Below are 12336 nucleotides of genomic sequence, written 5' to 3'. Positions count from 1 at the left end.
GACTGCATCTCTCTGTGCTGTTGTTTTCTTATTAATAAAATGGGGGATATAATGATACCTACCTCTTAGGGTTGTTGTCAGGGTTGAGTACAAAAGCCTGTGGATCAGTGCCTGGCTCATGGTAAATGCATGTCGGTGTTAGCCTGTGTTTTTATTCAGTCTCAAAATGTTTAATAAATGCCTTCCGTGAGCCAGGCACCATGGATCAGCAGTACCCATGACAGATGAGGCTCTGCTTGCATGGGAGAGCCAGAGAATAAACAAATAAATAAACAAGAAAAGACCAGATGACAGTGGCTTTAAAGCCAATAAAACAGGGAAATGGTGAATGGAGCAACTGGGGAGAAGAATCACCAAAGTCAGGGAATCAGGGAAGCCTTCCCCAAAGAGGTGGCATTTGAACTGGGGCCTGAGTGGTGAAGCAGCCAGCCATGGGAAGGGCTTGGGGAACAGGATATGCAAAGGCCCTCTGGTGGAAACAAGGCAGCTGTGGTTGAGGAACAACAGCAAGGCAGCCAGTGTGGCTGGAGTGGAGTGAGCAGGGTGGGCCAGGGGTGAGGGAGAACAGGCCAGAGAGAGGGATTAGGACCAGGTCTTGTAGGGCCTTTTATGGCATGGAAGGAGCTCTGAAGCAATGAAGTGCCTTGCCCTGTGTCACATACCAGCCGAGACAGTCTGCCTAACTCGGGAGCCAAAGCTCGCTGCTGGGCTTGAGGCCACTGTAAGAGGACAGTGTAACTCGGGCTGGTATGGGCACATTCTGCATTTCCACTTAAACTCAGATGGCAAGCCCATCAAACCTTGGTGCCATGGCTGCCCTGGTAATTCCTGGCTGACCAGTGCAACCAGGGAGCTGGCCCATGACCCGGGTGGCCACTAAGTAGCCAGGACTAATGTGGCCAAGAGTCAGCCTTCTTCCTGTGACTCATCCAGGTGCACCCTGCGACATCCAAAGGTCAGGCTTTCAGCCGCTGTGGCTTCCACTTCCAACTGGCTCCACATCCCCAGGGAGGGATCACACAGCACTTTGCCAGCACATTCTATTGCGTGTTTAATGTTCCTGTGAATGCGCCCTTGCCATTTCTCTCTTTCCCCTCCACACAGAGCTTAGAAGCAAAGTTAAGAGACTCATCAGATTCCGAGCTGCTGCGGGATATTTTGCACAAGGTAAGAATCCCAGAGTCCCTGGGACTCATGACCCTGCCTCCTGAATCTCTCCGGAAGACCTGAGAGAAGAACCACAGGTGTGCTTGTACCCTTTAAAAACACCCCTGTTCAAAGAACAAAACCATTGAGTCAGCACTGCAGGTGGGTGTCGGCACCTCCGACAGCTCCAGCTCTTTCATTTTCTATTTAAGACTTAGACAAAGACTTCAGAATATACAAAAATCTGCGTGAGGGGGGAAATCTAGGGAATGTTTTTTAAACCATCCACAGCAAAAACAGAGATGATAGGTGCAAAACAGCCTCTAGCATTTGGTTGATGCTCAGAGACTTTCTTTTTTGCATTCATGAGGCCTGTCCTGCCCACTCCTGTCTCTTCTAGACCTAAATGGGCCCTTGCTTTGCCCAGGGTGGGGTTTGGACTCAAGTGCATCTGCATGCAGGTGAGAGGCAGGATCACCACCCGGCCCAGCCACAGCCTGACCTTGGCCTTGAGGGCCAAGTGCAGATCACCCTGCATCCTGGGTCTTCACCTTCGAAGGGCCATGAGCCCTTCTGAAAAGACAAAGCAATAGACTCCCTCGCAGAAAGAAGTGCACCAGAAGAATACATTTTCCATACAAACTCGGGAGGCAGATATCCTCCACCCCCACCCACCCAGCCCATCCTAGGAGCCCCGGTGAAGAATTCCTGTGCTAGAGGTGAACCAAGATTATCCACATGGAAAAGATACAGCCACAGCAGGGAAGACTTTCGGGGCAATACAGTAGGTCAGGGCTTCGAGCATGGAGACACCTGAAGTTATCTTGCACCCTGCTCTGAGTTTCACCCTGAGCCTCACTCTCGTAGGTGGTGAAGCATGAAATGTAGGGAGAGTGCTTTAAAACCCAGCACAAGGCTGGGTGCACTGGCTCACACCTGTAATCCCAGGACTTTGGGAAGCTGAGGTGGACAGATCACCTAAGGTCAGGAGTTCCAGACCGGCCTAGCCAACATGGCAAAAACCCATCTCTACTAAAAATACAAAAATTAGCTGGGCGTGGTGGTGCTCGCCTATAGTCCCAGCTACTCAGGAGGCTGAGGCAGGAGAATCGCTTGAACCCAGGAGGCAGAGGCTGCAGTGAGCCAAGATTCGGCCACTGCACTCCAGCCTGGGCAACAGAGCGAGACTCTGTGTCAGAATAAATGAAAAACCAGCACCAGCCTGAAGAGCCTGTGTATTGTGTGGGGTACTTTGCTGCCCTTGGGTAGAATCTGCATCCCTCCCAGCCAGCAGGCGCTGCGGACCGTCTCCTCCCTCTCCCTCCAGGCTCCTGTTTTCCCACCGTCCCCACTCCTGCTGCACCAGTCCCTCTGCCCTCCTTTCCAAGTGCCAGGCTGGGGCCACCTCAGAGCTTGCACCAGCTGTTCCCACTGCCTAGAACTTTTTCGTCCTGCATTTGGCTTCTCTGGGCTTTAGCTGGAGTGTCACCCGGAGCATCCCCTCCCCTCCATCCTGTCCCCAGGGACACACGCTCCAAGAGAGCAGTTGCCGAGTGGGCCTTCCCACCTCTTCCATAGAGCCAGACCGTTGGCAACTGTCTTTACTGCAAACCCTGGTTCACACTGGCTCCCCTGGGAGGGAGGTGGTTTGGGCCCACATGCCCTGTGTTCCTGCTCAGAATGGGTGTTAGAAATGCTGCCATAGCCTGTGCCACTGCAGTGGAAGCATTTCTGGGAAACGGCTTATATCTTAAGACAAACTTCAGATGTGTGGGGCCAGAACGCTGTGTCCATCTACATCTTTGCTGAGGGATTGGGTAGCCTGCAGTTTGCCCTCTGCTGTGTTGGATTGAAGCTCATAGGAGACTTAAGACGGGTTCTCGAGCAACCAACGTTCTGTCCTTTGCCGTAGACTGTGAAGCATCCTGTGTGTGTGAAGCACCCGCCGTCCGTCAAATATGCCCGGTGCTTTCTCTCAGAACTCATCAAAAAGGTCAGTTATGGGCAGTGTCCGCCCAGTAGCTGGACAGCATAGCCACTTTCGTGCTGGAGCCCCTGTCCTTCCCAGGCCCTGGGCCTGCTTTGCAAACCCCAGCATGGCAGGGGCTCCCCAGGCAACTGGCTGCAGCCGCGTGTGACCCATGGGAAACAGTGCAGGGCGGGAAGAAGGGGAGGCCAGCGTCTCTCCCTCACTCTGCCTCCTGGGGTTTCCACAGCAGCTGCTTCTTTGGGGCCCCAGCTCCTAGCATATGGATTCTCATTCCTACCGGGCTGGCCCAGCCCACAGCACTGGAACCCGCACCCACACTCTCTGTCCTGCCCGCCAAAGGGTTTGGAGTTTCCTGCTCTTGTCCGTCTCTGGGTTGCCCCACGGGCCCCTGTTGGAAGCTTAGCTCTTGCCATACCTTCGGAACTAGTTCCTCTGGTGAATTCTCTGCATTAATCCTGCTGGCATGAGCTCTTTCCTGACTGATACAGGATGGATTTTATTTTTTACTTATTTATTTATTTTTTTGAGACAGAGTCTCACTGTGTTGCCCAGGCTGGATTACCGTGACACAATCTCGGCTCCCTGAAACCTCTGCCTCCTGGGTTCAAGCAACTGTCATGCCAGCCTCCTAAGAAGCTGGGACTACAGGCACACGCCACCATGCCTGGCTAATTTTTGTATTTTTAATAGAGACAGAGTTTCACCATGTTGGCCAGGCTGGTCTCGAACTCCTGACCTCAGGTGATCCGCCTGCCTCGGCCTCCCAAAGTGCTGGGATTACAGGCATGAGCCATCGCACCTGGCCTAGGATGGATTTTAAAGATGGGCCCAAACATGCAGGGTTTGACATGAGGATGTCGAGAGGCCGTTCCTCAGTAGGCAGTAGCAGACCTGCTGAGTGAAAGGGCCACACTTTTAGCAAATAAACAATCCCCTGCTTCTCCAATACCTGCTTTCTCCCTAGTCCTCCTCAAAAGCGTGCATCTGTGGTCACCAGCAGGTCTGCCCTGTGCCACCAGGAGAGGGCAGCAGTCACCCAGTGTACTCTGCTGCTCCCCTGTGAATCGTAGGACGGGGTCAGCTGTGGAGAAGCGGCCTGCTGACAGCCACAGCCTGCAGCATGGGCCGCCCTCACACTTCTTCCTGGGCTCACTTAAAAGCACCTTTTGTTTTCCTCCTCTCTGTGTTTGATCCAAACACAGAGCTCTCTATCATGGTCACGTGGCAGCTCTCACGGAATCCTTGTCTCCTGCCCTAGACTACACCTAACCCTACCCTCTCAACACCTCTGGTTGAAGGCCCTCCCATCCAGGTTTCCCTACCAAGTGAATTTTTTTTTTTAGAGACAAGGTCTCTGTTGCCCAGCCTGTCCTCGAACTCCTGGGCTCAAGCAGTCCTCCCATGTCAGCCTCTAGAGTAGCTGGAACTATTTGGCACACACTACCACACCCAACAAAGTGAATATTCTATATGGCAGCTGGCTGGTATTACACCATTCCATCCCAAATCTCCCCTCCAAACTTGGTGAAAATCATCTGGCCATTTTAACAGATTAGAACGAAAGCAAACAAGCTCTCACTCTGTCTGCCCCCAGCACGAGGCTGTCCACACAGAGCCTTTGGACGAGCTGTACGAGGCGCTGGCGGAGACCCTGATGGCCAAGGAGTCCACCCAAGGCCACCGGAGCTATTTGCTGGTATGAGAAGGGCACCCTCCTCCCCCTCACAGCCCAGATACCCTTCCTGCACAGACAAAGTGAAAACGTGGGTGTGGGTTCAAATCCTGACTCACCCATTCTGCAGTCTTAGACATGAGGTCCGTCAACCTTCTTTAGCCTCAGTTTCCCTGTCTGTAAATCAGGCACTTCAACAACAACAGCATGTCTCGTGGAGTTGTTGGGCATTTGTCCAATAGGTGACACACACTACCTGCTTCACCAAGACCTGGTGCCCAGTCCTCAAAGAATACTTGACAGAGCTGGGCGTGGTGGCTCACGCCTGTAATCCCAGCACTTTGGGAGGCCGAAGTGGGTGCATCTGAGGTCAGGAGTTCGAGACCAACCTGGCCAAAATGGTGAAACCCTGTCTCTACTAAAAATACAAAAATCAGGCCGGGCGTGGTGGCTCATGCCTGTAATCCCAGCACTTTGGGAGGCTGAGGTGGGGGGATCACCTGAGGTCAGGAGTTTGAGACCAGCCTGGCCAACATGGTGAAACTCCATCTTTACTAAAAATACAAAAATTAGCGGGGTGTGGTAGTGGGCGCCTGTAATCCCAGCTACTCAGGAGGCTGAGGCAGGAGAATCTCTTGAACCCGGGAGGTGGAGGTTGTAGTGAGCCAAGATCGCGCTATTGCACTCCAGCCTCGGCAACGAGAGCCAATCTCTGTCTCAAAAAAAAGTACAAAAATTAGCCGGACATGGTGGCACACGCCTGTAGTCGCAGCTACTTGGGCAGCTGAGGCAGGAGAATTGCTTGAACCCAGGAGGCAGAGGTTGCAGTGAGCCAAGATCATGCCACTGACTCCAGCCTGGGTGACAGAGCTAAAAAAAAAATAAGATAAAACATAGATACAGAAAACCACAAAGGAAAAACAGCATACTGAATCATCACAAGGCAGCCACCCCTTCATAGCCACACCTGTTCCCTGGCCACCACTGACATGTGTTCCATCGCCAGAATTCCGTTGTCTCAGGAATGTTCGATGAATGGAATCCTGTGTGGCCTGAGATGAGTGTCTTTCACGCCACGTGACACCCTTGAGGCCCATGCAAGCTGTTGGTATGTCAACAGTTAGCTGCTTCTCATTACTGAGTGGCGATTGGTCCTGTCATGGTTTATTCAGCCATGTGGTGGATGGCTACTTGTCTTCTAAGCCACTTGCCTTCTGATCACTGGACTGACTCTCTCGCCTTCTCTTGGTGCAGCCCTCGGGAGGCTCGGTCACACTCTCCGAGAGCACGGCCATCATCTCCCACGGTACCACAGGCCTGGTCACATGGGACGCCGCCCTCTACCTTGCAGAATGGGCCATCGAGAACCCGGCAGCCTTCACTAACAGGTGACCTCGGGGCGCAGGGCAGGGCACCGAGGCAGGCTTACCCTGGTGCAGTCGCAGACACGGTCCCCTTTCCTCCCGCCAGGACTGTCCTAGAGCTTGGCAGTGGTGCTGGCCTCACAGGCCTGGCCATCTGCAAGATGTGCCGCCCCCGGGCATACATCTTCAGCGACTGTCACAGCCGGGTCCTTGAGCAGCTCCGAGGGAATGTCCTTCTCAATGGCCTCTCATTAGAGGCAGACATCACTGCCAAGTTAGACAGCCCCAGGGTGACAGTGGCCCAGCTGGACTGGGACGTCGCGACGGTCCATCAGCTCTCTGCCTTCCAGCCAGATGTTGTCATTGCAGCAGGTAATGTCCAGCCCCGGGCACCCTGTGCAGGCAGTGTCCTTGCAGCTCTATCCAGCTCTTGGCTCTGGGAAAAGGGAACAATGGACACTGTCGGGCATGGACATGATGGGGCTTCCAGAAGAGTTACTCTGTGCCTCCAGGGTGACATCACAGGACAGGGGTGCCTCTTAAGGTGACCTTCAAGCCACAGCCCTCTTGTTGGAGACAGGCATACTCCCGTTACAGTCGTTACCACATGGCTCTGTCCCAGAGCCATGCCTGTGTCTTTCAGAGACCACAGGAGGAAAACAACCACTTCAGGGACAAGGACAGGGCCCTTGAGAGAAGGTGGTGTTTGGCTGGGCCACCGAAAACCCCTCGCCCCTGCCAGCACACTCAGTCCCCTCTCTGGTGGATCAGAGCTCTGCCTGTGGTCCTGGGTCCCAGCCCTGAAACCCACAGGTCCAGCGGTGGCCAGGGACACAGGCCCACCCCTGCAAGCCAGCAGACCAATCGGCAGACACCTGAAACACGAAGTTCACGGCAGGGTCGGGCTTTGTGTCATTCACAGCCCTCTAGATAGGCCGAGAACCAGAGCTCGTTTTTTAAGGAACACCAGTGAGTCTGGAGATTTTTTTCTTTTGCTTCGGTCTTTTGCAGCTTTCTCTATTAAGGGTTCTCCTTTTTCACCCAAGTAATTGCCTTTCTGTCTAATGGCCCAAATGGTCAAATGGCATCTACTAGTCTCATATGACCGCTGCCTCTCTGGCCTCGCCCTGCTGCTGAGGTCAGCATGACCTGGAACTGTCCACTGGTCCCTTTCAGTAACCGGAAGCTTTCATCATAGACGTGCTGTATTGCCCAGAAGCCATCGTGTCGCTGGTCGGGGTCCTGCAGAGGCTGGCTGCCTGCCGGGAGCACCAGCGGGCTCCTGAGGTCTACGTGGCCTTTACCATCCGCAACCCAGAGACGTGCCAGCTGTTCACCACCGAGCTAGGTGAGCCCCCACGCCCACCCGGGCCTGCATGGTCCCCAAGCTGTCCCTGCAGGACGCCAGTGGAAGTGAAAGAACTGGGTGCCGGGGAAAAGCTAGGTTGCCCCACACTCCCAAACCATGCGGGGAACTCAGGCAGAGGCCAGTGAGCAGGGTGGGCTTGGGGCGTGGGGGGCTTGCGGCAGGAGGAGGGCAGCTCAGCACAGGGAGGGAGGGTCTGAGCCCAGCAGCCCTACTGTGTGCTTCAGAGCAGGGTTCCCTAAGCCCTTGGGCCTCGGTTTCCTCATCTATAAAATGGAGGTGGCAGGAGGGGCAGTCGGGGTCAGGGCTGGACACAGCTGTGGCCTGCAGGATGCTGGAGCACAGGCTGTACAGGCGGATCCACCACGCCACTGTCCTGAGCACCCAGTCGGTGGAAGACGAGCAGGGTGACTGTAGAGAAGGGGAACTGGCCCCATAGTGGGCCAGCAACTGTCCTCAGACCTGACATTTGTCAGCCCCCGGCACCTGTGAGGGTGTGCTGTCACTGTCCCATCTCACCAACAAAGACACTAGGACACACGGAGGCCAAGAGACCCCCGAGCTCCCGCAGACTGCACCCCGGCCACCTGGCTCTCACGCCTCCACACTACACCCAAGCCCTCCAGTGCCACCAGCCTTTGCCCCAGCTCCCCCTGAGCACAGCCCCTCCTGGCAGCCATGTGCACAGATGCACACACAGCAGCCTCTGCCTGCACACAGAGACACAGACAACCCAGTGCCTGTCCACGTGGGGCAGCCCGTTAACTACAGAGCCAACAAACAAGCCAGCACACGAAGATGTACTGGGTTCCACGACAGAGTCCCCCACAACCTCGCACAGGAGGCTGGCCGGGCGCAGGGCTCAGGCCTGTCATCCCAGCACTTTAGGAGGCTAAGGCAGGAGGACTACTTGACCCCAGGTGTTCAAGACCAACCTGGGCCACATAGTGGGACCCCATCTTCACAGAACATACAGAAACTAGCCAGATGTGGTTGCACACGCCTGTAGTCCCAGCTACTCAGGAGGCTGAGGTGGGAGGATGGCTTGAGCCCAGGAGATGGAGGCTGCAGTGAGCCCTGATCTCACCACTGCACTCCAGCCTGGGCAACAGAGCAAGACCCTGTCTCAAAAAAGCAAAAAAAAAAAAAAAAAAAAAAAAAGGAAGTCTTTCTTCAGATACTTACGTGAAAAAAAACCTGCAATATCTTTTAAGTGAAAAAAACAGTGCCAAGCAGCACACATAGTATAAGCCCCCACCCACCTTTTTTTTTTTTTTTTTTTGAGACAGAGTCTGGCTTTGTATTGCCCAGGCTGGAATGCAGTGGTGCCATCTCGGCCCACTGCAACCTCCCACCTCCCAGGTTCAAGCTATCCTCCCATCTCAGCCTCCTGAGTAGCTGGGACTACAGGCACGTGCTACCACACCTGGCTAATTTTTGTATTGTTTGTAGAGTTGAGGTTTCGCCATGTTGGCCAGGCTGGTCTTGAACTCCTGACCTCAAGTGATCTGCCGCCTCAGCCTCCCAAAGTGTTAGGAATACGGGCGTGAGCTACTGCGCCCAGCCCATTTTTGTTTAAAAACTAATAATAATCACCCACACATGGTTATGAGTACCTATATTCCCAACTCCTCAGGAGGCTGACGCGGGAGGATGGCTTAAGCCCAGGAGTTTGTGGCCACCTTGAGCAACATAGCGAGACTTCATCTCAAAACAAAATTTATCACAATAATCATTTTCACATAAGTATACCTATAGGGGAAAACCTAGAATATACATATAGCAGTCTTGTCCAACCTGCGGCCCAACACAAATCTGTAAACTTTCTTCAAACAGTATGAGGTTTTTTTGTGATTTTTTTTCTTTTAGCTCATCAGCTATTGCTAGTGTTAGTGTATTTTATGGGTGGCCCAAGGCGATTCTTCTTCTTCCAGTGTGGCACAGGGAGGCCAAAAGATTGGACATCCCTGATATACACATTAACAGGTGCCATCCTTGGATGGCAGGATTATAGAGATTTCTACACATTCATGTCTGTACTACTTCATTCTTATAAATACGCATTTTCCACTCGTAACAAAAAACTGTGATTGAAAATCGTCCCGGGTCACAGTGTCTCACGCCTGTAATCCCAACACTGTAAGAGGCTGAGGCTTTGGGAGGCTGAGGTGAGCAGATCACCTGAGGTCGAGTTCAAGACCAGCCTGGCCCACACGGTGAAACCCCATCTCTACTAAAAACACAAAAATTAGCCAGGCGTGGTGGTGCACGCCTATAATCAAAGCTACTCGGGAGACTGAGGCAGGAGAATCACTTGAACCTGGGAGGCGTTGCAGTGAGCTGAGATTGTGCCACTGCACTCCAGCCTGGGGAACAGAGTAAAACTTCATCTAAAAACAAATAATAAAAGAGGCTGAGGCAGGAGCATCACTTGAGGCCATGCATTCAGGACCCCATCTCTACAAAATAAAAAAATTACTGGCATGGTGGCACGCACCTGTCATCCCAGCTACTCAGGAAGTGGGAGGATTGCTACAGCCCAGGAGTCAAGGCTGTAGTAAGCAATGACTGTGCCACTGCACTCCAGCCTGGGTGACAGAACAAGATCATATCTCAAAACAAAAAAAAAGAATCATTCTGGCTAACGGCTCTTCAGACATCTGTGCTTATGAGAACAGCAGCCCCTTCTAAGCTGTGTGTGTGTGTGTGTGTGTGTGTGTGTGTGTGTGTGTGTGTGTGGTGTGCGGTTTTTTTTTTTTTTTGAGACTTAGTCTCACTCTGTCACTCAGGCTGGAGTGCAGTGGCACAATCTCAGCTCACTGCAACCTCCACCTCCTGGGTTCAAGCAATTCTCCCACCTTAGCCTCCCAAGTAGCTGGGATTACAGGCACTCGCCATCATGCCTGGCTAATTTCTGTATTTTTGTAGAGATGGGATTTCACCATGTTGGCCAGGCTGGTCTCGAACTCCTGACCTCAAGTGATCCGCCCGCCTTGGCCTCCCAAAGTGTTGGGATTACAGGCGTGAGCTACTGTGCCCGGCCACTTTCTAAGCTTTGTGAAGAGTGGGTTGACTGTTCAGATCTCTGCTTCTGTCCCGCTGTGCCAAGTGCTGGGGCGGACACAGGCAGAGAGTGGACAGCGGCACGGTGCCTGCTGCTAGCCATTTCTATGCAAAACCAGATTTCTGGTCCCATCCTGGAGGCCAATTCTAGGCACCTGGGTGGGCCTGGGAACCTGTGAACCAAGTAAACTGACTTGGACACCCCCCTACCCCGCCAGGCCTGTCCTAGCAGCCCCACACAATACCCTCATGTCCTGTCCCCAAACACCGCCATCCTCAAACACATGTGCTCTGTTTCCAGGCCGGGCCGGGATCAGATGGGAAGTGGAACCTCGTCATGAGCAGAAACTGTTTCCCTACGAAGAGCACTTGGAGATGGCAATGCTGAACCTCACCCTGTAGGACTCACACACGACTCCAACGGGATTGTGAGAATCAAGTCACTCTCGTGGGAAGAATTTCTATATGGGAAAGCAGATAAAACTTTCATTGGACTGGAATGTTTGGAGAATGTTAATTTCCAAATCAGGAACCACAAACTGCCCTCTAATAAGACATCGGCTATCTAAGCGTGTGGGTGCCCCCTTTCTGCCAGCAGTTCTGGTTCTTAAGAAAATCACCATAAATCAGACATGAAAATTCTGGCTCCAAAAATAGCATTTTCTTTGTGCAAATAAAAACGTGTGTATCAAGTATGATGTTCCCCCAACATGGACACACTCGGTTCCTCACAAAGCCAAGCCCACTGCAGCTGCCACATCCCTGGGCTTACGGTGCAGCAGGTGCTTTTTTTCAAGACAGGAATCAAAATGTTAGGAACACGGCAGAAAGGGGACACCTGGAGACCAAACGCAGGATGAGGAGTTCTGCAGAGGTCACAGGGAAGTCACAGAACAGTAATACGCTAGCAGGGGCATGGGGCGTGAAGAACAGAAGAAGAGAGGAAGCGTTTCCGAGCCTCCAGAGAAGAAATCAAGGCCAACCACAGCTTCCCGGGTCACAGAACCAATTCATTTACCAGGCGGTACCACTGCTGTCATTTCAGCTTCTGGCCACTGGGAGGTGCTGCTCGAAAGGGTTTGCCCTGAGACTCCGAGAAGAAGCTGCGGGAAGGACAGCAGGGGTCCTGGGGTTTTAGCCTCTGGCCCAGGAGTTACGTGTCCATAACCAAAGGGAGCACAGTCTGCACCCAGCTCTCATCCCATCGGAGCTGCTGCGACTCCCGCAGGTTCTTCCGGAACTGGTTTAGCTTGCCCTCAGGATCAGGAAAGTTTGAGAAAAGCATCTGCAAAAAAATAAAGAGCAGAGCTTACCTCATTGCCTGTCCCCACCCCATCCCAGGTCACCACCTGGCTGACCCCAGGTCCCCGACCCAACAACAACCCCTCCCAAGTCCCTAACTCCCTCACTTGGACTCGAGACCCTTCACACCCCAGCAGCGCTCCGCCTCCAACTTGACATCACACTTTCTGGAAACTTCCCCGCATGTCCCACTTTCCCACACTTGGTGCCCTGGAGCACCTCCCGGCCTCTACGTGCTGCACATTCCCCTGTGAGCACCCTCCTCTCGGCCTCTGGCCAACGCAGTCCCACCCATCTGTGGGTAACAAGGGGGTGTCGGTGTTCTTTTCAGCCTTGCTAAACTGTCTGAATCAAGGATCACAAACTACAGCCTGCAGGCCAAATCCAGCCCACAGCCTGTGTTTGTAAATAAAGTTTTATTGGAACAAAGCCA

The 12336-nt window shown here is 53.2% G+C and overlaps 2 protein-coding genes across 6 annotated transcripts in view; one reads left to right on the top strand and one right to left on the bottom strand.

The window, feature by feature from the left end:
- EEF2KMT (eukaryotic elongation factor 2 lysine methyltransferase) overlaps nt 1-12336 on the top strand; it is a 13689-nt gene extending 1353 nt beyond the window's left edge. Inside the window, exons 2-8 of one of the 3 annotated variants that reach the window (XM_016929369.3) lie at nt 1105-1167; nt 3059-3139; nt 4731-4832; nt 6063-6196; nt 6279-6544; nt 7371-7520; nt 10903-12336. In XM_016929369.3, the coding sequence (XP_016784858.1) occupies nt 1105-1167; nt 3059-3139; nt 4731-4832; nt 6063-6196; nt 6279-6544; nt 7371-7520; nt 10903-11003 (897 nt within the window). In that variant the 3' untranslated portion in view covers nt 11004-12336. The remainder of the gene's footprint in view (nt 1-1104; nt 1168-3058; nt 3140-4730; nt 4833-6062; nt 6197-6278; nt 6545-7370; nt 7521-10902) is intronic. The other 2 variants (XM_016929370.4, XM_016929371.3) reach the window with 2 other exon arrangements.
- ALG1 (ALG1 chitobiosyldiphosphodolichol beta-mannosyltransferase) overlaps nt 11241-12336 on the bottom strand; it is a 52482-nt gene continuing 51386 nt past the window's right edge. For all 3 annotated transcript variants that reach the window (XM_054668145.2, XM_510796.8, XM_054668144.1), the window contains one exon: nt 11241-11886. In XM_054668145.2, coding sequence (XP_054524120.1) covers nt 11755-11886 — 132 coding nt within the window. In that variant the 3' untranslated portion in view covers nt 11241-11754. The remainder of the gene's footprint in view (nt 11887-12336) is intronic.

This window comes from Pan troglodytes, chromosome 18, assembly GCF_028858775.2.
Source record: "Pan troglodytes isolate AG18354 chromosome 18, NHGRI_mPanTro3-v2.0_pri, whole genome shotgun sequence".
NCBI classification, from domain to species: domain Eukaryota; kingdom Metazoa; phylum Chordata; class Mammalia; order Primates; family Hominidae; genus Pan; species Pan troglodytes.
The sequence above is the reverse complement of the archived record's forward strand: the minus strand, read 5'-3'. Positions and strand labels throughout refer to the sequence as shown.